The following is a 23544-nucleotide window of genomic DNA, read 5'->3' as shown; positions in this document are numbered from 1 at the left end:
GAGGCAGCCATGTTTGTTCCGAGATGTGGATAACTCGAACGGGAGATTGTTGGACGTGATGTCACTCAACTCGGAATTTCCGAGTTCCGAGAGAAAAACGAACGCACCATTAGTTACACGCATGACGTTTGTATCCCAGGCAGTTCCAATGCGTAATCTGCTATTTCTCCCGAATATCACGTAAAGCAGTGAGAACTGGTTTTCAGTTAATTTACCTGGTAAAATAAAGTTTAAATAAATGATATAAATGCTCTAATAGTACACGTAAGTTAGTGGTTTATTTATTGTTAGTTACTGTAATGTTGCGCTGCTTTATTTGGTTAATCGTCCAGTCTGTGACGAAGGCATTCAAGTAAGAATTGCATTGTAGTATGACTCATTTCCTGGCGCGTACAATTTATATTAGGTCAGCATTCACGGTTCGACTTCTGATATTCAGATCGAGTTCTAGGTCAAACTGGTTTGTTCGACTTTCAAGAAATTGGAGTTCTAGTGAGTTCGCGAACCGAGGTACCACTGTATGTTTGTTTTAAAGATTTAAATACATTTTTAACATATTTGCAAAAAAACCTAATATCCTGTTCTTGTTTATCATTATGGAGTATTGAGTGTAGACTGTTGAAAAAAATTAATTTAAATGATTTTAGCATAAGGCTGCACCACAAATTCTGACAAAAGGGGTCTGAATATTTTCTGAATAAACTGTTCAACTTTAGGTCTGGTCCAGCAGAATTCTTCAGCTTGCTTAGAGTCAGTTAAATGGTCAATGTGATTTGAAGTGAATACCAGCCTCGCTGAATTACTTTTTAGAGATGTGTCAGTAGAGGTTACAATAATAAAAAAAAATTCTGATGCCAATGTGAAAACCACACAACAAAAGGGATGTGGAGCAGAATAGGTTTATTAGGGATGTGGCAGGGAGAGGGTCAGCACTGTATCTGAGAAGTAAAAACTCAAGCTTGGGGAAATACCGCACTTGACTTGGAGTTAGGATAAGTATCAGGACAGATTTACTGGGATTGAGAGAAAAAAAAACAACATCAATTAATACTGGTCATTGTCAATGGAGTTTAACAACCAACCCACATCCCCTGACTCCCCCCAGCAGTCAAGGTAAATTATTTATACAGTTGTATCAATGCTACTATACATAAATGATATTTCACGTGTGGCTTTTTGTACTTTGTACATTTACAGAGTTTTGTACCTGTTCAAATCAAGCCCCACTGAGATTAGTTGAATCGCCAGAATAACAGAACAGTGAAGTTTACAGCACAATCCCGCATGATCGGATGGAATAATCACTCTTCTACAGTTTGATTTTTTGTTGTGAGGCCATTCAATGAAAGACATGAAGGAGATAACTGGATAATTTTTATAAGTTTATGGCTGATGTAAATTTTATGAATGAAACACAAAATGACCAGATTCAGTCGGAACTAGGGCCAAAGGCATTAGATCTGACGTATACAGAGAGCAGCGCAAGTCTTGCGTAGCATCTCTTTAGCTCAGCATACCATACCCCAGGAGGATACTGGGTGTAATGGAGCAAAACCACACAATCATGTTGGCTTCCTGCTGAAGAGATGCTGGTAGGACGAAGGCCTCAGAACCTTTGCACTGTAGACTAAAATGAACTCAGTACATTACCGTTCTTAAGTATGTTTCATTCCACTGATGCATACTGATTGTTTACCAGGAACACGCTGAAAAATTAATGCTATTAAAACAGTCGTGGAGGTGGGCAATGCATGTCAATGGTGCACATCAAGGACAGCACTAAGAAATACACTCAATGGAAAAACATGTTTGAAATAGTTGATGCACGATGGTTAATTATGGCAACAATAAAACTGATATAAACTACCAAATCATGACTGAAATCAAATTATCCTGCTAAGTCTTAGAAATTTCAAGATAGGTCATAAGAATCAGGTTATATGAACATAGGCGTATGAGAAGCACATGCTGCTCTAGAACAGCAATCAGGGGACTAAGTATGTGCACTGGTTGAATTCCTGGTATAGCTATTACCATTTTTTTAATCATTGACATAGAAAGAATGAAAACCAAAGCAGCTTTTTTTCTCAGTGGTGTTTCAGAAAGCCTATGAAAGTGATTTTACAGGTACAAAAAAAAAAAAAAAAAGTCTGAACAGGCAAACATAATAGTGAATCAGACAATGGTGAATGGAATCTTTGCTTTATGATATTCAAAACCTTTTCATGGCAATTCCAAGATAAACAATATAGTTTTTGTTACTTTTATACTCCCCCCCCCCCCCGCATTATTATGGTTTGTCTCAACATTCCTCCATTTTACGTCAATGGATGCTTTGGTCACATTGCGTGAAACAGAACATTGACTTACAGTGCACTTGTAAAAAGTTTGCAGGGGGAACAAAAATGTTATTTCTTCCACAATGCTCATAGGATTAGTTTACATTTTAAGGCAAACACATTGAAGCGTTTCTTTTGTATGGAATGAAAAAGACAACAGCGTCTGTACTTCAGAATGTATGAAATCACAGAGTCATTAAAAACAAAAAGAAAAAAAAAAATCAGAAAACCATTAATTTGATTAAGATGTTAATTATCTGTAGAGTAAAAACTAATACACAACATATACAAGGCTTTTAGTGACCATACACTTTAATTATAGTAACAATCAGCTCAACTTGAACAAGGTAACGGAGCAGCTTCACAGAAAAAGATTACTGAAACTATTGGCAAGGATTATGGTAAAGCCAAAGGAAAGGGAAAGACGAAAAAGAAGGACGTGACACGGAGAGTGAAATTCACAGAAAACGATGGCTTGATGATTAAAATGTCAACATGATTGAATAAAGATGTAGGATTTTTTTTTCTTTTTTGTGCTGTGTGGACTTCGGTGACATTCCACCAGGAACTTCCTTACTCTGGGGACAGGGCTTAGGGTGGTAGTGAAGGGCCTAAACTGTCTCTGCTAGTAGAGGCTGTGGGCCAATAGACCAACATTCTCGCCTTCATCTTCCAAATAAAGACAAGACCAAAATGGAGGGAAGCCCTTTACAGTGGACTGCCAGCCAGGACCTTATGTATCTCCTTTTAGGACCCCAAGGCAACTTTGCAGCAGCTGTAAATTACCCTGGATGAGGGGAACAAAGCCAACAAAATAAATATCATAATAAAAAATAATGCCAAGGACTGCATATGCTAATCTACACAGTAATCAAAGCCTCCTTGGACTGCCACAAAGGAAGTTCTTAAAGATGAAGGTCACCTTAGCATGCTTCAGCTCCAGCTCTGCCAGCTCCACCAAGTTTTTCCGAAATGCTGCTACTCGTCTTGTCTTAAAGTCTATAAGTTCTGGTTGAGATGAGACAGATGAGCACATTAGGCGGAATATCAAGCTGACCGTATATTACTGAATCTTAACCATAGCGGCAAATACAAAAATATAAAACAATTATGTCAGACGGGCTACATCTGTATTCCAATATAGTAATCACCAGCTGAAGACTACAGCAAGAACGAAATTGTATTATTTTCCAAATATGTATAGTACTTATGAGAAGGACAGTAAGAGATCAATTCTGCCATGCACTGAAGCCAGAAAAGCAAATAGCTGCAATAATATGCTTAACTCAAAAGGTGCATAATTTTTTTAAGTGCTTTTTTGACTTAAGTGCTTGATGGGAGAACTGACCCCTAAGTGACCTTTTGAATCTGTACCAATTCACCACTTCAGACATAAGTACAACGTTACTTGCCTGTTGTATTTCTAATAGACAATAACTAGGCCACAGTGACAGAATGGCTTAGGCTGATTTGGCCTTGTAAGACGTAACTGCCTTCAGGGGACCAGGATAGGGCTCTCCGCAAAAGAGCCAATGGGGCAGTGAGTGTAGTCCAGGCATTAATCCAGACAGCGGGACAGCTAACCACAGAATGATGGTCTACTGTTCATTCATACTGTAGACGAACTTCAAGGAGACTGAAGCAAGAGTATGTTCAATAAACAGCAGGGGAGAGACGATAGCTAGGCACTGCAAGTACAGCCTTACGCAAAGTGATTATTATCATTTAATAACTATTTAAAACAAAAGAAAAGCAAATCTTACAGGATTATCGGCATTAAAATGGTAGTCTGTAAGAGTAAGTCCCCTCACTAGTGAAGGGGAACGGGACATACCTTGCTTTGCGGATTCAGAGATTTTCTCAAACTTTTGACAGCAGAGCTGCTGGCTGGTCTCTGCTTGGAGGACGTCTTTATTTTTGGCCCTGGCTTTGTCCAGGGCTTTGTTTGCGTTCTCGTAATCGACTAACGCCCTCCCTCTTCTGTACAGAAGATCCTGACCAAAAGACACAGTACAGCACATCTGACCGGTTCTCCAACTCTTTATCATCATTGTTGTATTACTGTGTGGTGTTATGAAATCATTATTTAGAATTTACATTTAGCAGCTGGGATGTTTAGGCATTTTCAAAGGCAATATATTTGTGTGTACATAAAATGAGTCACCGTTTCAGGTCATTTCTGTATCTCAAACAGAAAATTTTCATTTGGATAAAATCAGCCATTCATTGTTTTTATAGAAAGCATGTAGTTTTATTATTTTAAGGAACAAATAAAAATGACTTTTTGTAATGCGACCAGCAGACACACAAAAACGGACCTCAGATTACAAAATAACTCATGACCAGAATTCAACAGCCATCAAGCCTTATTATAACAAGAATCTTAAACTATTGAGCTTTATTGTAATATAAGCAGTGACCCCCTTCAGTCAAAGAATATTAGTTACTCATTCTTGTACAGTAAGAAAATGTTGGAGAGAGAGCCTGGAGGTTTGTATTATTGTGGGCGGGAGTCAGGCTGCGTACCTTGGCAGCCTGGGACTCCCTCAGGTAATACTTCAACAAGTCAGCGAGTTTCAGGTCCTCGTCGGCGGCCACGCGAGCCTCGATCTTCTGCAGATTAATGGGGGAGACGGAAGGGAGCGGCATGAGTGCTCATTACATTACCCATCATCCATCACTCCATGTCAGGCAATTAATACCTGCGAGGACACTTTGGCTGTAGGCTTTTATGTATATATATATATATATATATATATATATATATATATATATATATATATATATAAAATTAGCTTGAAGTTTAATCATTTATAAATGATCATGGCAGATTTAAAACTGCATTTTATGGAAGGACAAAGTGATTATATATATATATATATATATATATATATATATATATATATATATATATATATATATATATATATATATATATATATATATATATATATATATATACACACACACACACACACACACACACACACACACACACACACACACACACACACACACACACACACACACACACACACACACACACGTGGACAAAATTGTTGGTACCCTTCGGTCAATGAAAGAAAAACTCACAATGGTCACAGAAATAACTTTAATCTGACAAAAGTAATAATGAATAAAAATTCTATTTAACCAATGAAAGTCAGACATTGCTTTTCAACTTTGCTTCAACAGAATTATTAAAAAAATTAACTCATGGAACAGGCCTGGTCAAAAATGACGGTACCCCTAGAAAAGACTGAAAATAATGTGACCAAAGGGACATGTTAATTCAAGGTGTGTCCACTAATTAGCATCACAGGTGTCTACAATCTTGTAATTAATCAGTGGGCCTATATATAGGGCTCCAGGTAGCCACTGTGTTGTTTGGTGACATGGTGTGTACCACACTCAACATGGACCAGAAGAAGCGAAGGAAAGAGCTGTCTCAGGAGATTAGAAAGAAAATTATAGACAAGCATGTTAAAGGTAAAGGCTATAAGGCCATCTCGAAGCAGCTTGATGTTCCTGTGACTACAGTTGCACATATTATTCAGAAATTTAAGATCCATGGGACTGTAGCCAACCTCCCTGGACGTGGCCGCAGGAGGAAAATTGATAAATCAAAGAGACGGATAATACGAATGGTAACAAACAAAAGAGCCCAGAAAAACTTCTAAAGAGATCCAAGGTGAACTTCAAGCTCAAGGAACATCAGTGTCAGATCGCACCATCCGTCGTTGTTTGAGCCAAAGTGGACTTCATGGGAGACGACCAAGGAGGACACCATTGTTGAAAACAAATCATAAAAAGGCCAGACTGGAATTTGCCAAACTACATGTTGACAAGCCACAAAGCTTCTGGGAGAATGTCCTATGGACAGATGAGACAAAAATGGAACTTTTTGCCAAGGCACATCAGCTCTATGTTCACAGACGGAAAAATGAAGCATATCAAGAAAAGAACACTGTCCCTACTGTGAAACATGGAGGAGGCTCTGTTATGTTCTGGGGCTGCTTTGCTGCATCTGGCACAGGGTGTCTTGAATCTGTGCAGAGTACAATGAAATCTAAAGACTATCAAGGGATTCTAGAGAGAAATGTGCTGCCCATGTGTCAGAAAGCTTGGTCTCAGTCGCAGGTCATGGGTCTTGCAAAAGGACAATGACCCAAAACACACAGCTTAAAACACCCAAGAATGGCTAAGAGGAAAACATTGGACTATTCTAAAGTGGCCTTTTATGAGCCCTGACCTCAATCCTATTGAGCATCTTTGGAAGGAGCTGAAACATGCCGTCTGGAAAAGGCACCCTTCAAACCTGAGACAACTGGAGCAGTTTGCTCATGAGGAGTGGGCCAAAATACCTGCTGAGAGGTGCAGAAGTCTCATTGACAGTTACAGGAATCGTTTGATTGCAGTGATTGCCTCAAAAGGTTGTGCAACAAAATATTAAGTTAGGGGTCCCATCATTTTTGTCCAGGCCTGTTCCATGAGTTTATTTTTAAAAATAATTCTGTTGAAGCATGGTTGAAAAGCAATGTCTGACTTTCATTGGTTAAATTTCATAGAATTTTTATTTATTATTACTTTTGTCAGATTAAAGTTATTTCTGTGACCATTGTGAGTTTTTCTTTCATTGACCGAAGGGTACCAACAATTTTGTCCACGTGTGTATGTGTGTGTGTGTGTGTGTGTATATATTATATATATATAAAAAAGTGTGTAAATAGAATATTTACCCGGGTTTTTTCAAACAGCTCCGACACTTTTAAGAAAAACCTGGTGAGAGAACATGAGAGAATGCGTGAGGACGTGCAGCTCGACGGCAGCCAAACATAGGAGCACGATCTCACTGTACCAAGGCCCTCATGAAGCCTCCTTAGTCACATGCAGGCTTTTCGTACTGCTGGCTGTTAGAGTTTTAAAGATGCCTGGGAAACGAGCAGTTGTTGACTAAGGCCAAACATGAATACACTGGGATAAAACAAATAACTAACAGAACATCTGACTGTGTCAAAGTAGTATGATCATTACAATGATCATATTATAAGCAGTATGTAATTGTAAACCATGGTACATAAATCCTACTTGCAGGGATTAATTGCACATTGCTCCCAACAGATTGTGCCAGTGGCTCGTCACTAATAATTTAAGTTATGCTGGGAGACATCAAAAAACTAACCAAAAAACTAACTGCAGGGGTGAAATGCTTTGTGCAGACAGGAAAATACTACATAGTTGTTAATCATCTACATTAGGGTTGAATAATTTATCGATTTCAAAACATTCTGCCACAGACACAAGTGGGTCTTGCCATGGACGCGTTTGTCCTCGTACGGACAGGCTGATGACCCCCAATTCCCACAACTTCACGTCAAGTTAAGGTTGATTATTCTCATGTGTGACCTTGTGATCTTTGTGAGTTTTCCCATTAAAATTAGGGCTGCATGATACATCATTTCAGCGTAATCACTGGGATGTGCACATGCGTGATAATCACATTGCATTCGTTGTTGCTGCTGGGCGGCAACACCACCAACTTATTTGACAGACTCTGTATAGACAAACAGACAGTGGTACCTCAGTTCTCAAACTCATTATAACTGGAATTTCTTAAAAGTCAAACCAAACAGTTCGAAGACAAATTACCTAGAACTCGATCTGAATCTCAGAAGACAAACCATGAGCGCTGACCTAAGATAACTTGTACGCACAGGGAAATGAGTCACGCGGCACGTCTCTCAGTGGAAACAAAGGGTAACGCTTCAGTCTCAGCCTCGCATTTGCTGTGATAGCATCGTGCATGTTTACACTAGCTGAATACATATATTTAGACAGTAAAAATACATTTAGACAATGATAGACAGTAACAGTAATTATTATTATATAATAAAACACATTTAAAAATAAAGATTTCTTATTTTAATAATAATAAATCATTAATACATTAATAAATTACTGTTTTGATAAATGTCCTTAGATGTGTTTAGTACAGTATATGCTCTTGTTTTATCCGGTTCATTTTGTGTTTAAATGCGAAAAAAAGAAACAAACATATCTCGGTGTAATTTTTTGGGGCCGGGAACCAATTAATTGGTTTTCCATTATTTCTTATGGGGAAAATTCGATCAGAACTCGAACTTTTTCGGTAGATTCGATCCGGAGTTCTGAACGGATTAAGTTCGAGTTCTGAGGTACCACTGTAATTTACTCAGGTAATTTCATCTCCTTTTTTGTTTTATAAATGTTGCAGTATTACTCTCAGCAATTTCACGTCACAAACTGATATTCTGTAGTCCTAATTAAAATGAACATTAACTACATCTCCAATTTCCCAGAACGCATTTATCTTATAAGCAGGGGGATAACTTTATTACTTGAAGGGTCTCGTAGCCTGTTGACAAGAGAAACCGATACACCAGGAAAAACATGCTAGAGTTGCATGCATGTGAAGACAAATAGCCACATACCTGCACAAATCTGTGGAGTCCTGCGTCCCTAACGTGTAGAGCGTGGATGCAATTCTGTTGACATCATCTGCACAACCTATAACAGAATCACAAGGTTAAACACCAATGACATGGATGGATGACATGTCTGGCAGACAACCTTAAATCTTCATACAGCACAAAGCTTTTTCTTAAAATATACAGTATCATGTTTTAATTATGTGGAAATGGAGAACTTCAGGGTCATTGATTAGTATCCTGTCTTCATTATGGCCAAATAATAAAGGGCCTGTAAGTAGTTTACACGGATTATTCCTTTTGGCAAACCTTGAAAATTTTGGTCCTGATATCTCTAGATGCCACAACTATGGAGCTGTGAAAGTGAAAGTTTCATATAACTCAAATATACCTATTCACTTACTTCCTTTTAAGTTCAATCCCCAGCTGCACTACCCCATTTTACACTTACATCAATGAATCTTTTTTCCTCATTTTAACTTCCAGTTTCCCAAAGGCCTTACTCATGCATCTCAAACTAAATACAAACTTACCAATTTCCACATTTGCCAGCAAAACAATACAAAAAAAAAAACACATAAAAACACACAGACACATCACACAGACAAATTTTTTTCCCACAAACTAAAACATGATACCATATATTTTTAGTTAAAATGTATTATTCACTACAAGAATCACAACAATGTCAGAACAAAACTTTTCAGCTACAAAAAATGTAAAACTTGCTGGGGAGGCCTTTCCCCCAGCTAAATGCGCCAGCAGGAGACTTACTTTTGTGAGACCTGATCATTTTATCAGATTTGGCAGAGGCATCTTTGACGCGGTTATGGTACTCTAAAAGGAATGTCTTCTCATGTTCAAAGAAATCATCTACATCCTTTAAAAAAAAAAGCAAGCTTTAATGAATATTCTCTAAACTGAAAGCAAAATGCATCATATGACTGAAACAGACATATAATGAAGATGAACCCCAAAACAACAATGTCGTATAAACTCAAATTATGTATACGGTGGTACCTCAGTTCACAAACTCATTAGAACTTGAATTTCGTAAAAGTTTACCTAGAACTCGATCTGAATCTCAGAAGTCAAACCGTGAACACCGACCTAAGATAACTTGTACGCGCGGGGAAATGAGTCACGTGGCACGTCTCTCAGTGGAAACGAAGGGTAAAGCTTCAGTCTCAGCCTCGCATTCGCTGTGATAGCACCGTGCATGTTTACACTAACTGAATACATATATTTAGACAGTAAAAATACATTTAGACAATGATAGACAGTAATTATTATTATATAATAAAATACATTTAAAAATAAAGATTTCTTATTAATTGTTTTAATATTAATAATAAACCATTAATACATTTAATTATAATAATATTGTTGTGCCGAGCAGGGAAGGAACGGAGACAAAGGCACAGACGTCAGGGTATCGGGAATACGGGGTTTAATTACAGGTAAGGCAGACAAAACGCAGACGGACAATACAATGACCGGAGTGGTGAAACAAACTTAAACGCGGACGAAATACAGAGGATTGGGTATTCCAATTCCACTCCGTTTTTCACTTTCGGTATATAATTTAAAAAATTACTTGAGATATTCAACAATTTATTATAAAAAAGGCTAGGCTATGATGTTTATTAGGCTTATTGTATTAAAATGCATTTTCGCCTTAGGATATTTTTGCCTTACAGTAGGTTCATTGTAACATAACCCCATTGTAACCCGGGGAGCATCAGTAAACTGAAATTTTCTCACACAATTATATCACATGAATAAATTAAATATTTCAAGAATGCTGTACATTAAATCATTATGAGTTATTCATTTCACATAATTAGATTAAATATAAGTGAGCACAAAGCAAAGAGTTCCCAAATTATTAATTAATAAATAATAATAATAATAATAATGATGATCAATACTTTATTGATCCCCGTGGGGAAATTGTCTTTACGCCTCCCTCAACTTGCTCTATTTTGTAGAGTAAGCTGTCCACGAAGGGCAGCCATCTATAGCGGCGCCCTGGGAGCTGGGGGTTAAATGCTCAAGGACCTGCAGACGTGCTGAGGCTGGGTTTGGACCAGCGACCTTCTGATTACAGGCACACAGGGATAGCCCACTGAGCCACTTCTCCAGTGGGGAACTCACATTACATGACCCAGATCAGTAAGAATGGCACAGTGCTCTCAATTGGGAGATCACACCCCCCCACGTGCTACGCTACACGCCCACCCTGGGACCGTCCTCACCTTCACTCCTGCCACCAACACACCATCTGCAGACTTCACCACATTCTTGAAGAAGTCCTCCAATTTCTCTTTCTTGTTTTTTCCTCGCACGCTCAGCTGTGAACAACGACAGACACGCTCACAGGGCCAACATACTGAAGAGCTGCAGGCAGATAATTAGGGGAACCAACGCAGACGTTACTGTGCAGATGAAGTGAATATGAGGAGTATCTGAATTTTAGATTTAAATATAACCTTTTTGCTTTTGCAATTTGCAGACCAACACTGAAGTTTTTTGTGAATCAGCATAGCAACACAGGCTAGATAGAGAAAATCTGCAAAACATCTATGAGACAGACCAAAACAAAGACAATCGATAATGCTTACATCTTGGTTGTACTCTAGAAACACATGAAAATTGAGGTCCTTTCTTAAAACAGGATGCGCTGCCACACGACACAGGAAAACCTCATGCATCGCCACGGTCTTTTTGAAGATAGCCAAGTATTCACTGCGAGAAAAAACACAAAAAATGGCAACAAATGCAACCAGATGTAAAAGCTAGCCCACCTCTGTAATGATGTTTTTGGCTAGGGTTCTTGTGAAGGAACATTTTTACATAGTTGGCTGGTTGTAACTCACGCCTCTAGTTCCTGTTTCATTTTGGTGAACTCCTCCTTGGTCATGGAGCCTTCGCCCTCCCCAAGCTTCTGTAGTTTCTCTCTAGAAGCATCAAAGTCTGGTCTGGGAGGGGCAGGGGGGATCTGAAGACCAGCAACAGATTTACACAGGGTCTCAAACGCAAACGTCCTGATTTGTTTCCGATTTATTCACAAATTCCCATTATTGTACCATTCAACACTAACATACTTTTCTGAAGAAGAAAAAAAACACTGAACAATATTAAAGGCCAAAAAACTGGTTTACAATTAGTTCAAAATCAGTAACATATTTACAACATTCAGTAACCATATAAAGATAGTAATTAGTAACAAACGTGGTAAGTATTTAGACTAGGTCAAAATAAGAATTTTGCAGCTGGGACCAAAAATACTTTTCAGATTTAATTCAGTGCTTCATTTCAAATATCGTTTACAAGCCAAAAGGAAATACATGGGCTGAGGTAAAGGAAAGTAACCGTGTTGATTGGATAAAAAGAGGAAGGCAGAACCTCATCAGCCCTTCCAGGACAAAAGCTGGTTTGTCTTACACTCATGCTGGACAACATAATACAGATTTTTGAAAACGGCATGTTGTGTTTGTATTCCTGGCAAACACTCTTCGGGGTTATATGCTTAACATAACACTTCGTGATTAAGAACCATTGATACGTACTGCACTCAGTGAAGGGAACGTTCACCCAACTACCAGATTGAAAATAGTCAGATTTAACTCACTACGACAGAAACTAAGGAAAAAGAATTGAAAGTCAACATTTTCAGAGTGTGTCCAAACCAGACTACAAAGTCATTTTCAGTTCTACCCATACCAACTGGTATACAGCCGACATCAACAGAGCCCATCGCAATTCTATGAAATGTCAGAAACCAGGCCTCCCCTTTGTGGTTTTGGTTCTTACAGCCTCTCTCCCCACACCACCAGTATTTCAATTAAATGTATTTAAAACATATTTAACTACTTTTGAGTATTTTATCATTTGTTTTTTGCTTAATTCAAAAAAATAAAAAAACCAGACATAATTTGTAACAAAACACTTATAGATTGTATTTAATGTATTTAAGATGTATTTAAAATAATTTAAAATGTCATTTATTTTCTGTATTTTTAGAAATCAGGCTTTGAGACTTTCATTTCAACAGGCATATGTTCAGGAAGTGGCATCTTGTGGTTTGTCATACAAGGCTTCATTGACTACATTAGAGATAAATCAGGCTAGCTACTTTTGCTCCTAAGAACAAAGTTAAATTTGTATCAGCTAAATGAAGGTGTTTTTAAAGTCACTGAGACTGTGTAAATGGGAGAACCGACTGGTGAACTTGACGTTGCATAATATATGCGTCACAGCTGCTGGTTACATTCTTTGTTTTATTTGAGCATACATCTAAAAAACAGTTTCTTCTTTGAGTTTGTACATGTTTGGCACCCTACTGTATGACAATGCGGGAAAATTAAGCATTATGATAATTTAAGGAAGCGCCGGTGTGCCTCCTTGCAGGGGCACACATGTGCACCAGCGCCCCATCAACCACCCCCACTAATCCTCTGGGAAACACTGGGTATACATTAACGATGTAACAATTCTGAAACCGATACCAGAACTGTAATACAACTGTTCATGATCTTGTATCGTGGTTCCAGAAGACGCAATTGTGAAGTCCCCCCCCCAACCCACTGCTGCAGCCTGTTGAGCTCTTGTTGTGTCGTTTTTCATTTCACAATTAGCACTATAACACATGCAAGTCACTAAATTATTATTCTTTTTAAAGTTAGGGCAAGCTGTACATTGTGTAAATATTACATATTACTAGAGCTGTAACAGTACACATAAATGTCATGTACTGTTACTATTTTTCATGTATTTCTGTATTTTCAAATTATAAATGACTTGTATTTTAATTAAATACATTTCATTAAATACATTCGCACCAGTATTTTGTATTTTATTTTGTTAAATTTGATGAGCAAGTATTGGTAATTTGTAACATTCGTATTGATGTGTTTATGCCCATCTCTGTGCACCACCAGCCTAAACTCCTAACCCTCCCCATGAGATCCCTCGGGGAGACTTGCTGGGCCACAGCCGAATCGACAAACTTCACCAGGATCGACAACAAAGATGATGCCAACCACTTTGCAGTGAATATAACATTCTGTACAATTAAATCTTGGTGCAGTTTTGAAAAAGGAAAACATGACAAATTAAACATTTCAGGATTCAGCAATTCATCAAGACTGTTATGCAAACCTAGAAAAACTCCAAGTTAGGAGTGACATAAATGTCAAGTCTTCATGAACCTGACTAGGTTAAGCAGGTGGAAGGTGAATGGAGGGATGGATAGATGGATGGATGGATGGATGGATGGAAAGACGGACGGACAGATTACAGTGATTGTACTTGAATCTGCTTGACAAGTTTGTAAGCTGCATTGTATTAAAATAGACAGAAATTTAATTTTTCACTCAGTCAAAATGACAAATGGACTTTCCCTTCAATGTAATCTTAAAAAGCAGTTATTTGCTTGCTTAAAATAGTAAAGTACATCTTTTTGCAACAATATGTGGGAATGTCCAATTTCCTCCTTGCTCAGAACAAGAATACAATGTCCTTTCTGCACACTAAATTCCTAGGCAAAATTAAATGTTTTTGGTTAAGTAAGCAGTTCTTCCCCTGCCACTAACACTGCAAATGTTTGGCTAAAAATATACTGCTATTCTTGAACTGAAGCAGTGATACGACAGGCTGGCCATTTCCTTAGATATATCATTAAAGTTAGTATGTGATAGCAATCATCCATTAGCTGCACTATTACTTTCCACAAAGACCTGTGGGTCAAATTATTACACCTATATGTAACTGTACAGCCCAAAAAACAGTAAGCCCTGTTATGCGTACATTAGTTTAACAAAACTAAAAATCTAAGCTTATTTTCCACTAACCTTTTTTCCCCACCCGCTTTTGACATTTAAGTTATCATCCACTTACATTATATCAGACATTACTCAAGCAATGGCTACGTTATGCTAAAAAGGGAATTTTTAGACAGGAAAAATGTCATGGGATATCCGAGTTCATTGAAGAAATCGCATTAAGTAAGCAGTGGCATGCTCAAAGCCCCCAATAAGTCATGTCGCCTCAAGTCACTGCGTTGCCAATCCTTGTGAAGTTCTCTGCTTTATGGTGGCACTTGAGCTAATGAAAAGCACGGCTTTGCAAGTGAGACACCACACTCCCACCATTATGGTTTTTTAAAGAAAACTTTTACACCAGATAATCAATAAACTTACATTTAAAAGAACCCGACTACGAATTTTTAATGAAGCCTAGATGCTGATAAGCGGCAAACCAGCAAATTCTGTCTTTTAATAAACATTCTTCTGATTTGTCATTAAGACAGCCAGTCACACCTACTGCCTTCTCTCATTGGCACATGAATTATTCATCACTGCAAAGACGCAGCACCCTATTGGAGCACGTGGAATCACCTCTGGCTCACCAAACGAAACGTCAACGCAGCAAACCCATGCAAGTTTAAAAAAAATCAGCTCAATGTCATTTTGTATGACAAACATCCCACCACAGTAAGCATGCTAAAAACCTGTTACCTGCACTCTTTACGAAAACATGTTTCAGTTGACAAAGGAAACTGGTTTTGGTAGATAGCTTGGAGAAATTATCTCCACTCACCCATTATAAAACTACATATTCGACTCCAAAGCCTATCAAAAATGAAAATAAGTTGACAGTAATTTTCATATTGGTCTTGGACAGAAAATAAAATCTTCATTGCCAATTTTGTCTGCTTGATCAGACTACATTCCCATAAAGCAGCAGGACTCTCACTTTCCAGCCTCCGCATCTTTACACGTAGCCTTGTTCAGCAGTCCTAGGGCTGCGTGACACTTCCTGGAAATCGGACCTAACAGCGTCAAGTTCAGAACTCCATAACAGAGGCAAGCGAGACGGCAACACCGCGACACGGCACTCAGGAGCAAACTTACAATGTATCCCGCATAGTCGTCATTCTCCACAAAGGAGTCATGCAGCCAGATGAACTCTTCATGCTGCCGCACCACCGAAAATTCATTCTGCTTGAAGCTGGGAAGGGTGCTCTAGGAAAGGGGATGCACAGGCATGAGACTCAACAGGGTCCCATGAAACAGCGTCAGAGAAGATGCGAGAGCTGCCTCAAGCCCAGAGCGAGATGCAACAGCAGGAGACACTTGTAGATTACGGAACGTGGCGTGTCGGCAAGTTGGCGAGGAAACAAAGGAAAGCGAGCAGATTAACCTTGGTGTGAACGGTGAACTTGACCTTGTCCCTTTCACTCAAGGCATCTGAAATGTCCACCTGCAGCGTAGCATCAGTCTGTAGGTCCACATTCACTGCCCTTGGCTGAGAAAAAACAGGGGCGGTGGTTTTTAAGATCAACATATACAATCGATGACTAATCACTCTTTATAATGATCAAGCAGTTAAATGATCACTATTATTAAATGAATTTGTTAATATGTGTTATGAACATAAACATTTTTAAACTACAATTATGTCTTCACTAATAGAACAGGACTTCAATGGAAACTAAATTTTGTTTGATTCATGCAAATCTCATTGCAAACTCGTTTATGAAGAGGGAAGGTGTTTGTTCAAATGTTTCTGGTGTTACAATGTTTCGCTTTAAGCAGAAACAAAGTGTCCACTAGTATAGGAATACCTTTGCTTTTGTGCACCGCTTTTTAAAAATTGCTTAAGTTTAACATAACGAACGTTTGCTGGTGTTCCCCTTAGGTAGTCCAGCTCTTGATAAAAATACCAAAGCAATGTAGCCTATCTGTATATTTCAGGCGATTAAAAACGACATGACTTTGAAATTAGCCAACTTGGGTAAACGATTCTTTACAGGCGGGTTATATGAGATCAGGTCCCCACTAAGCACCGTTAATTTGACGAGGGCTACAGTTTTCAATTAACGGAGATACGGTTTTGGCAAAAAAGCAGAAATCGAATTAGGTGGAAAGGACGGTACATGACCGGGCCCGATGCGTTTAAAACAGGTGAGGAAAATATAGACTTATCACAGTGCATTAACCGGCAGATTCAGCTCGATGGACGCGCAACCGCAATGCATGTCAGGTTAAATATGAAAGAAAGCTGCCAGAGACGGGGCAGAAAAACATGTAGGAACTCAACTGACTGACAAGCTATAAAACATGTAGCTGGCCGACATCTATTGCTAGACAAGCCGAACAGTTACTGTATGGCGGCGACCCTTAACTGCGCCACGGTAAACGCACCCGGAACCAGACCTAATGCGCTCCACAAATAAGGAGAAGTAAAATAAGTCGGAGATAAAAACAGGGGAGGGGGGAGAAAAAACTTACACCTCTGTCCTCCTCAGAGAGGAAATCGGGACCATCGTCCAGCCCTTCTTGCTGAGCAGTAAAAATGACACAGAAAAAAACAAATCCACGTCAGCACGGATGATCAGAACTGTATACCGTGTAGGCTATTAGAAGAACAAGTGGCGGCGATCGGGAAAAAGGATGGGAAAGGCAAAGTGGCACGATCGTGGATAACACCTACCATCATGGCTGCTCCGGGGGTAGTGGCGCTGGGTCGGGCCAGCGTGACGTTTAGCGCAGGGATCCGGGAAGGTGGCGCTGCCGACGACAGCGAGCGCCGCGGTCTCTTCTTCGGCTCTTGCTATTCGTCTGGTGAGCAGGAGCGGCGTGACCGAGTACCGCCATCTGCCGATCTTCGGCGAGCCGCAGCTCCGGTGCATAATAACAGCGAGAGAATAGAAAACGACTGAATAAATAAATACGCCCGGTGTGTGGGGGCAAGATTAATCAGAGTAACGAATGTTCGAAACGCAGTACTTTCATTTAATACTACGGAAAAGCAAATAATGCAGTGGGAGTTGAGGGTCCTCATCAAAGAAGTGCAGAGCTCCCAAGTTACTATCACGTGGCTTGATAAATCGATTTCATATTCGTAGTTTTCATGTAGTCATATTGACTGCATTTTGTCAATTTTGAGTCCTAATTAAACACGGATCATGCCCACAACTGACTAAAATTTATAAATACTAACCCATATTCCGTACGAGTTAAGGTGGCAGCTGCTTAATTTACCGACCCTGGTTAAGAGTATCATGTAGCGTTCTCTCTCATATGTATTGATTGTATGCCGTTGTGTGGCTGTTTATGTGTAAACTGCAGTTTTATGGTTTTGCCAGCAGTAAATCTGGCAATTTTATGGTTTTGCCAGCAGGTAGCATAATTATTAAGTACCCGAAGATTTAACCTAGTGGCTACTCATTAGTATTATGTGAAGAGACTTGCTGCTGTATTTTTATTTTAAGCGAGGTTCTTCAGCTAAATATCAACCTTATGTGTACAGTTATTCGCTGTGTGAGTGGCTTTAAATGAGTCCGCTCATGAAAGATAATACTTGGAAATATAAAAATAGATAATATTTGTAACTGGAGGTGTCCAATTCTATTGTAGACGTATTACAAGTACCACTGACGTCAATTACTGTAACTAGTAGTTCTCTTCTGATTTTAAGCTAACTACTTAGAGTGAAATTATTTCATTGTAATAATATTTCTTGTTATTGTCTAGGATGAGTTCTCTAATTAATATTTTATGCCTTTAGAGGTTACCAGCATCCAGCAATCTAAAGGCATGCTTTTTGGGTACTTTTGTGACAGGTTTTTGACAATTTTTGACTGAGCGTGACTGTTCCAGTAAGTAAAAACTCATCATATGTGTTTTTCCCCATCTATGTATGTATGTATGTGTGTGTCTGTGTGTGTGTGAGGGGGGGGGGGGGGGGGATACAGGCAGGGGCGTCAGAAGCATTTTGAATGTGGGGGGGACACACTGGCATAAAAGTTATATCTTATGTTAAATGTGGGAGGGTCCAAATGAATAATTATGAAGTGTGGGGGGAACACGTCCCCCTCAGATTTAATGCCGGCGACACCCATGGGTAAAAGAGTAGTACATCCGAGAGCTGACACATCCCAGACCTGACACATCCCGAACTGACACATCCCCAAGTTAACACATCACAAGCTGACACATCCCTGAGCTGACACATGCCCGAGCTGACACATCCCAGACCTGACACATCCCAAGCTGACACATCCCAAACTGACACATCCCCGAGCTGGCCCATTATCTGCAGCTTATCGGCTGCTTTTAGTCACTTGTGCTTAGGAGGAGCTCCTTTACTTGCAGGTGTAGCAAAGGCATGGAAATGTTCAAAGTGGCCAGTTTTCCAGACGTTCCCACAACATTATCCCACTACTACAACTAAGAATAATAGTAAAGAAATAAACAAAGGATGTGTTAGAGCAGCTGGCAGCACTGCCACTTTACACAGCTAAGGTCATGGGTTTCGGGCTGCATGGTTCATTAGCAGTATAAAGTACATGTTTTGCACTTTTATTTAAAATATATTTTTGATTATAAAACATTTTTCAGCATCAGCTGTGTTAAGAAGATGCTAACATAGACAGAACTTTTGTTAAAATGTAAAACGTAGAAATAATGGTCCATTAACCTTACAGTAACTTCACTGCCAGCATGGAATTATATCAAAGTTGTGGTGTATAAATGATTCATTATTCGGTTAAGGGTGGCATGGTTGCTAAGTGTGAGCATTGTTGCCTTGCAGTTCTCAGGACAGTAGCTTTGCGTCATGCCCCAAATCTGCCTGTGCGGAATGTTCATACTTTGCCTTTGTTCATTTGGATTTTCTCTCCACGTTCCTCCCTTAAGGTGTGTTTTGTGTAATGGTGACTGCAAAGAGCCCAGAGGGAGTCTGTGCGTGGGAGCTGTGTGCTGGCGCTCTTCCAGGATGTCCTGCAGCTTTTATACATCTTACGCAGCTAATGCATCGGATTGGATCGCGTTACTCTGCCTGGACAAGTGGATGATGACGGTGAACTGATGCAATAATGCTGCAAATTCAGTCCTTTGGGAGTCCTTTTGCAAGGTTCGTTATTTGAAAGGCATATATGCAGATGTGTTCCCAGTATGTCATCTTAACATTCTGTAGTGGTAATAAATTCATTAACTATGCTACTCCTAGTAATGATAAATGATAAAACCTTTAAACATGCTAATTGGATAGTGCCATAAATAAAAGTAGCAGCAGTGGAGTAATTTAGCAAATAGCATCCAGTCATTATTGTACAGTAGTTATGTCTTCATATTCTTATTAAAATCTTTTATAATACTTCTTTTTGTCTGGCATTTTTAACTGGCTCAATGCGTAATAGTTCGTCTTAGTAGATTATTAATTCCAAATCTCATTAAAGCATTCATAGAAATGAATGTGCAGTATTCTGCGACAGCTTCTCAGTAATAATATGCAGAATTAGATATTCATAAAGCAAAAAAACATGCAAAATTCATCTAAGCATGTAATTATATGATTATTTTCAGTTGACCTGAGTGGAGGTTTTTATAGAATTAACAGAAACACAAAGCAAACTTCACATTTGTGCAAATTAAGTAGCAAATCATGTGACAACTATTTTCTCATACAATATAATTCTCAATCTGACACCAGCTGATGGTCATTATGTGTGTATGCATGTTTTTTAAGTGTAATGACTTGACAATGTTTCAAGTTTTTATGTTGTTAACATATTAATAATTTTGCCATAACAAAAAATAAGTACAGTGGTACCTCAGAACTCGAATTTAATACGTTCAGAACTAAAAATTCTGAGTTGGAAAACCAATTAATTGGTTCCCGGCCCGAAAAATTACATCTAAATATGTTTTTCTTTTTCTTTTTTAGCATTTAAACACAAAATGAACCGGATAAAACAAGAAGAGCATATACTGTACTCAACACATCTAAGCACATTTATCAAAACAGTAATTTGTAAAGTAAGAAAATAAATGTATCCAAACAATGTGTCCTGCCCCGATCGTCTGCTCCTTCCGTGTGCAACGCCTCCTCGTTAACCGCGTGTGGAATCCCCGTGTGATAAGCTGTTTCTGGTTGTTGTCATTAGTCCTCTGTATTTTGTCCGCGTTTGTTTGTTTCCCCAGCTTGGTCATTGTATTGTCCTTCTGCGTTTTGCCTGCCTTACCTGTAATTAAACCCCATATTCCCCGATACCCTGATGTCTGCGTCTTTGTCTCCGTTCCGTCCCCGCTCCGCACGACAATATTATTATAATTAAATGTATTAATGGTTTATTATTAATATAAAAATAATAAGAAATCTTTATTTTTTAATGTATTTTATTATATAATAATATTTACTGTTACTGTCTATCATTGTCTAAATGTATTTTTACTGTCTAAATATATGTATTCAGCTAGTGTAAACATGCAAGATGCTATCACAGGGAATGCGAGGCTGAGACTGAAGCTTTACCCTTTGTTTCCGCTGAGAGAAGTGCCGCGTGACTCATTTCCCAGCACGTACAACTTATCTTAGGTCGGTGTTCACGGTTTGACTGATCGAGTTCTAGGTAGTTCTGGCTGGTTCGACTTTTAAGAAATTTGAGTTCTAATGAGTTTGAGAACTGAGGTACCACTGTGTGTGTGTGTTTGTGTGTGTGTGTTTGTGTGTGTGTGTGTATATATATATATATATATATATATATATATATATATATATATATATATATATATATATATATAGAGGGGGAGAGAGAGAGATACACACACACACACACACACACACACACACACACACACACAAGGGTATATACAGGTACTAATATAAATAGATACACTGTTTTGCAATGAATACTTGAGACTGAGACCTTTATTGCTATGGACTTGTGCATGTGTTAAAAGGCAAAGAACTAACCTGGAGGAATTATTACATTAGCAACGTAGAGCCTGGCAAAAAATACTGGCAATGGATTTTAGTCACTGTAATTTCTAAGCTCACTTAATTGTAAAGTGTTAAATGTAATATTTTAGCTATTAAAATTACATATTAATCCAGGCAGTACGTGTATATTTGCTCATATACAAATAAACAGTAACATAAAAAGTAACAAGAATTTCCTCTGTTCTAAAAAAAATGTTGTGATACCTTTGTTGGAAGAAGAACACCGATCTGGTTCATAAAACCTCTCCTCAAGGTCACCCTAGGCATTCCATGTATTAGTCAGGGTATCAGGGTATCTACTTTATTACCATAAAAAGGTAATGTCAAGATAGCTATGAGACAGATACAATGGTGATACTTATTGATCCGTGTGGGGAAATTGTCTTTTTGCCTGTTCCATCTTGCCCTCCATGAGACACATACACACAGGTGAGAGCAGCTTGGGGGGTCACAGCACGAGGTCAGCCAGTGTACAGCACCCCTGGAGCTGGGGGTTAAGGGCCTCGCTCAAGGGTCCGATTATGGCATCAGTCTCCCGCTCCCAGAACCCAAACTGGTGACCTACGGCACTGAGCCACCCCTCACATTTATTCACCATATCAGATTTTTAGTGGCTCCAAAGATTTCTACAGTATGTGAATGTCTCTTTTAAACCGTGTGGAAGATTCCAGAAATTATAAATGAATTATTACTTTAATTAGAAATTATTTTTTAGAGCCCATCCCTTTTATTGCTATTGATAATGGGAAAATACCAAAAACTCAGTCCTTAGATAAAGATTTGTGGGCCTTCACAAGTACCGTTGCTCCTTAAGAGAAGCTTCAATTCAACGGATGGTACCACAAGCAACGGTACAAACAACTGTACGCAAATACAAATATCTAGGAAGCACCCCACAAATGTTCCTTTCAGGGATGAGCCAGAAGTTAATTCCCAGGGATGAAAGAAATTTCAACCCCAAGACAGCAACAAAGGAGCTGGCAAAGGATGCAGTACCAAAGTATCCACATCCGCCAGGGAGTCCTTCATCTCCATAGCCTGAAAGGCTGATGCAGAAGGAAGAAGCCTTTTGGAGGAATGTTATCTGGTCAGATGAAACAAAAATGGAACCGTTTGGCCATAATGATCAGCACTATGCTTGGTGGAAGGGTGAGGCTTTTAAGCCAGAGAACACAATCCCAATAATGAAGAATGGGGGTGGCAGTACCATGTGGTGGGGGTGCTTAGCTGGTCAAGGGCTTGGTGCACTTCAGGAATTATGTGGCATCATGAGGAATGTCTACAAATTCTGAAGCACCACCTCCAAACGTCAGGCAGAAAGTTGAAACTTGCTCTCAACCTCATCTTCTAGTAGCACTACGATGCTAAGCAAACCTCCAAATTGTAACTAAATGGCTTAAAGACAGCAAAGGGAAAGTACAGAGTGGCCACTGGAAAGCCCTGAGTACGTATGACTGAGCATGGCGACCCTCAGACCTGACTGACTTACATCATGTGACCACATCGACGTCTTGTGAGAGGCTGGTAGAAGGATATCCTAACCGCCTGATTCAAGTTAAGCAATTAAAAGGCAAATACTAATAAAATATATGCAAATGTTTGGTCTACTTTAAATCTGACATAACAAATAAATTTGTTACTTTTAAATTTGTTACTTTGCCATTATTTTGATTTTAGCTTTTATGGAAATAAAGTAGATACCCTGATTCACTTTTAACAGGAAACATAGTAACATGACTTGTGGTGATGTGAAGCATTGAGGTTGAAAGTCTTTAGCCTAGGTCTACGTAAACTTTTGGCCTCAACTGTATAATCATTATTTTACACAAACATAGCATAAATATACTCTTCTTTGGCACTTCGAGACTTTTGTACAGTATTATATATCTGTGGGAAAAGTTGATCTGGACAAATCGTTATATCCTTGATTCACACAAAAATGGCCA

General features: G+C 38.9%; 1 protein-coding gene and 1 long non-coding RNA gene across 5 annotated transcripts; one reads left to right on the top strand and one right to left on the bottom strand.

Moving 5' to 3' along the window:
• Positions 1–883: 883 nt before the first annotated feature.
• snx6 (sorting nexin 6) lies at positions 884–17441 on the bottom strand. 2 transcript variants are annotated; one of them, XM_023833589.2, is made up of 14 exons: positions 17306–17441; positions 17104–17154; positions 16013–16117; positions 15724–15834; positions 11686–11807; positions 11431–11554; positions 11065–11160; positions 9581–9686; positions 8810–8885; positions 7079–7118; positions 4866–4952; positions 4174–4333; positions 3262–3347; positions 884–3126 (listed from the first exon to the last, which is right to left on the bottom strand). In XM_023833589.2, exons 1-14 carry the CDS (start codon positions 17309–17311, stop codon positions 3073–3075), a joined length of 1224 nt encoding a protein of 407 aa, XP_023689357.1. In that variant the 5' UTR covers positions 17312–17441; the 3' UTR covers positions 884–3072. The 2 variants fall into 2 exon arrangements, with proteins under 2 accessions (XP_023689357.1, XP_072555440.1); XM_072699339.1 differs by lacking the exon at positions 17104–17154 and having other exon boundaries at positions 17306–17393.
• On the top strand, positions 17306–20898 carry LOC111855018 (uncharacterized). Of its 3 annotated transcripts, XR_011982596.1 has the most exons (4): positions 17306–17436; positions 18438–18473; positions 19513–19729; positions 20543–20898. It is a non-coding gene; the product is annotated as an uncharacterized lncRNA (long non-coding RNA). The 3 variants fall into 3 exon arrangements; XR_002840802.2 differs by lacking the exon at positions 20543–20898 and having other exon boundaries at positions 19513–19926; XR_011982595.1 differs by lacking the exon at positions 20543–20898 and having other exon boundaries at positions 17314–17436; positions 18383–18473; positions 19513–19926.
• The last annotated feature ends 2646 nt before the right edge of the window (positions 20899–23544 follow it).

This window comes from Paramormyrops kingsleyae, chromosome 14 (genome assembly GCF_048594095.1).
Source record: "Paramormyrops kingsleyae isolate MSU_618 chromosome 14, PKINGS_0.4, whole genome shotgun sequence".
NCBI lineage: Eukaryota > Metazoa > Chordata > Actinopteri > Osteoglossiformes > Mormyridae > Paramormyrops > Paramormyrops kingsleyae.
This window is presented reverse-complemented; position numbering and strand designations above follow the sequence as displayed.

What these genes read in the sequence shown, in the direction of transcription:
- snx6 (XM_023833589.2), bottom strand. An exon ending in AATGATCAGGTCTCACAAAA is followed by an intron (nt 8,886 to 9,580) that starts GTAAGTCTCCTG and finishes ATTCTGTTATAG; the next exon opens with GTTGTGCAGATGATGTCAAC. An exon ending in AGCTGTTTGAAAAAACCCGG is followed by an intron (nt 4,953 to 7,078) that starts GTAAATATTCTA and finishes ATTAATCTGCAG; the next exon opens with AAGATCGAGGCTCGCGTGGC.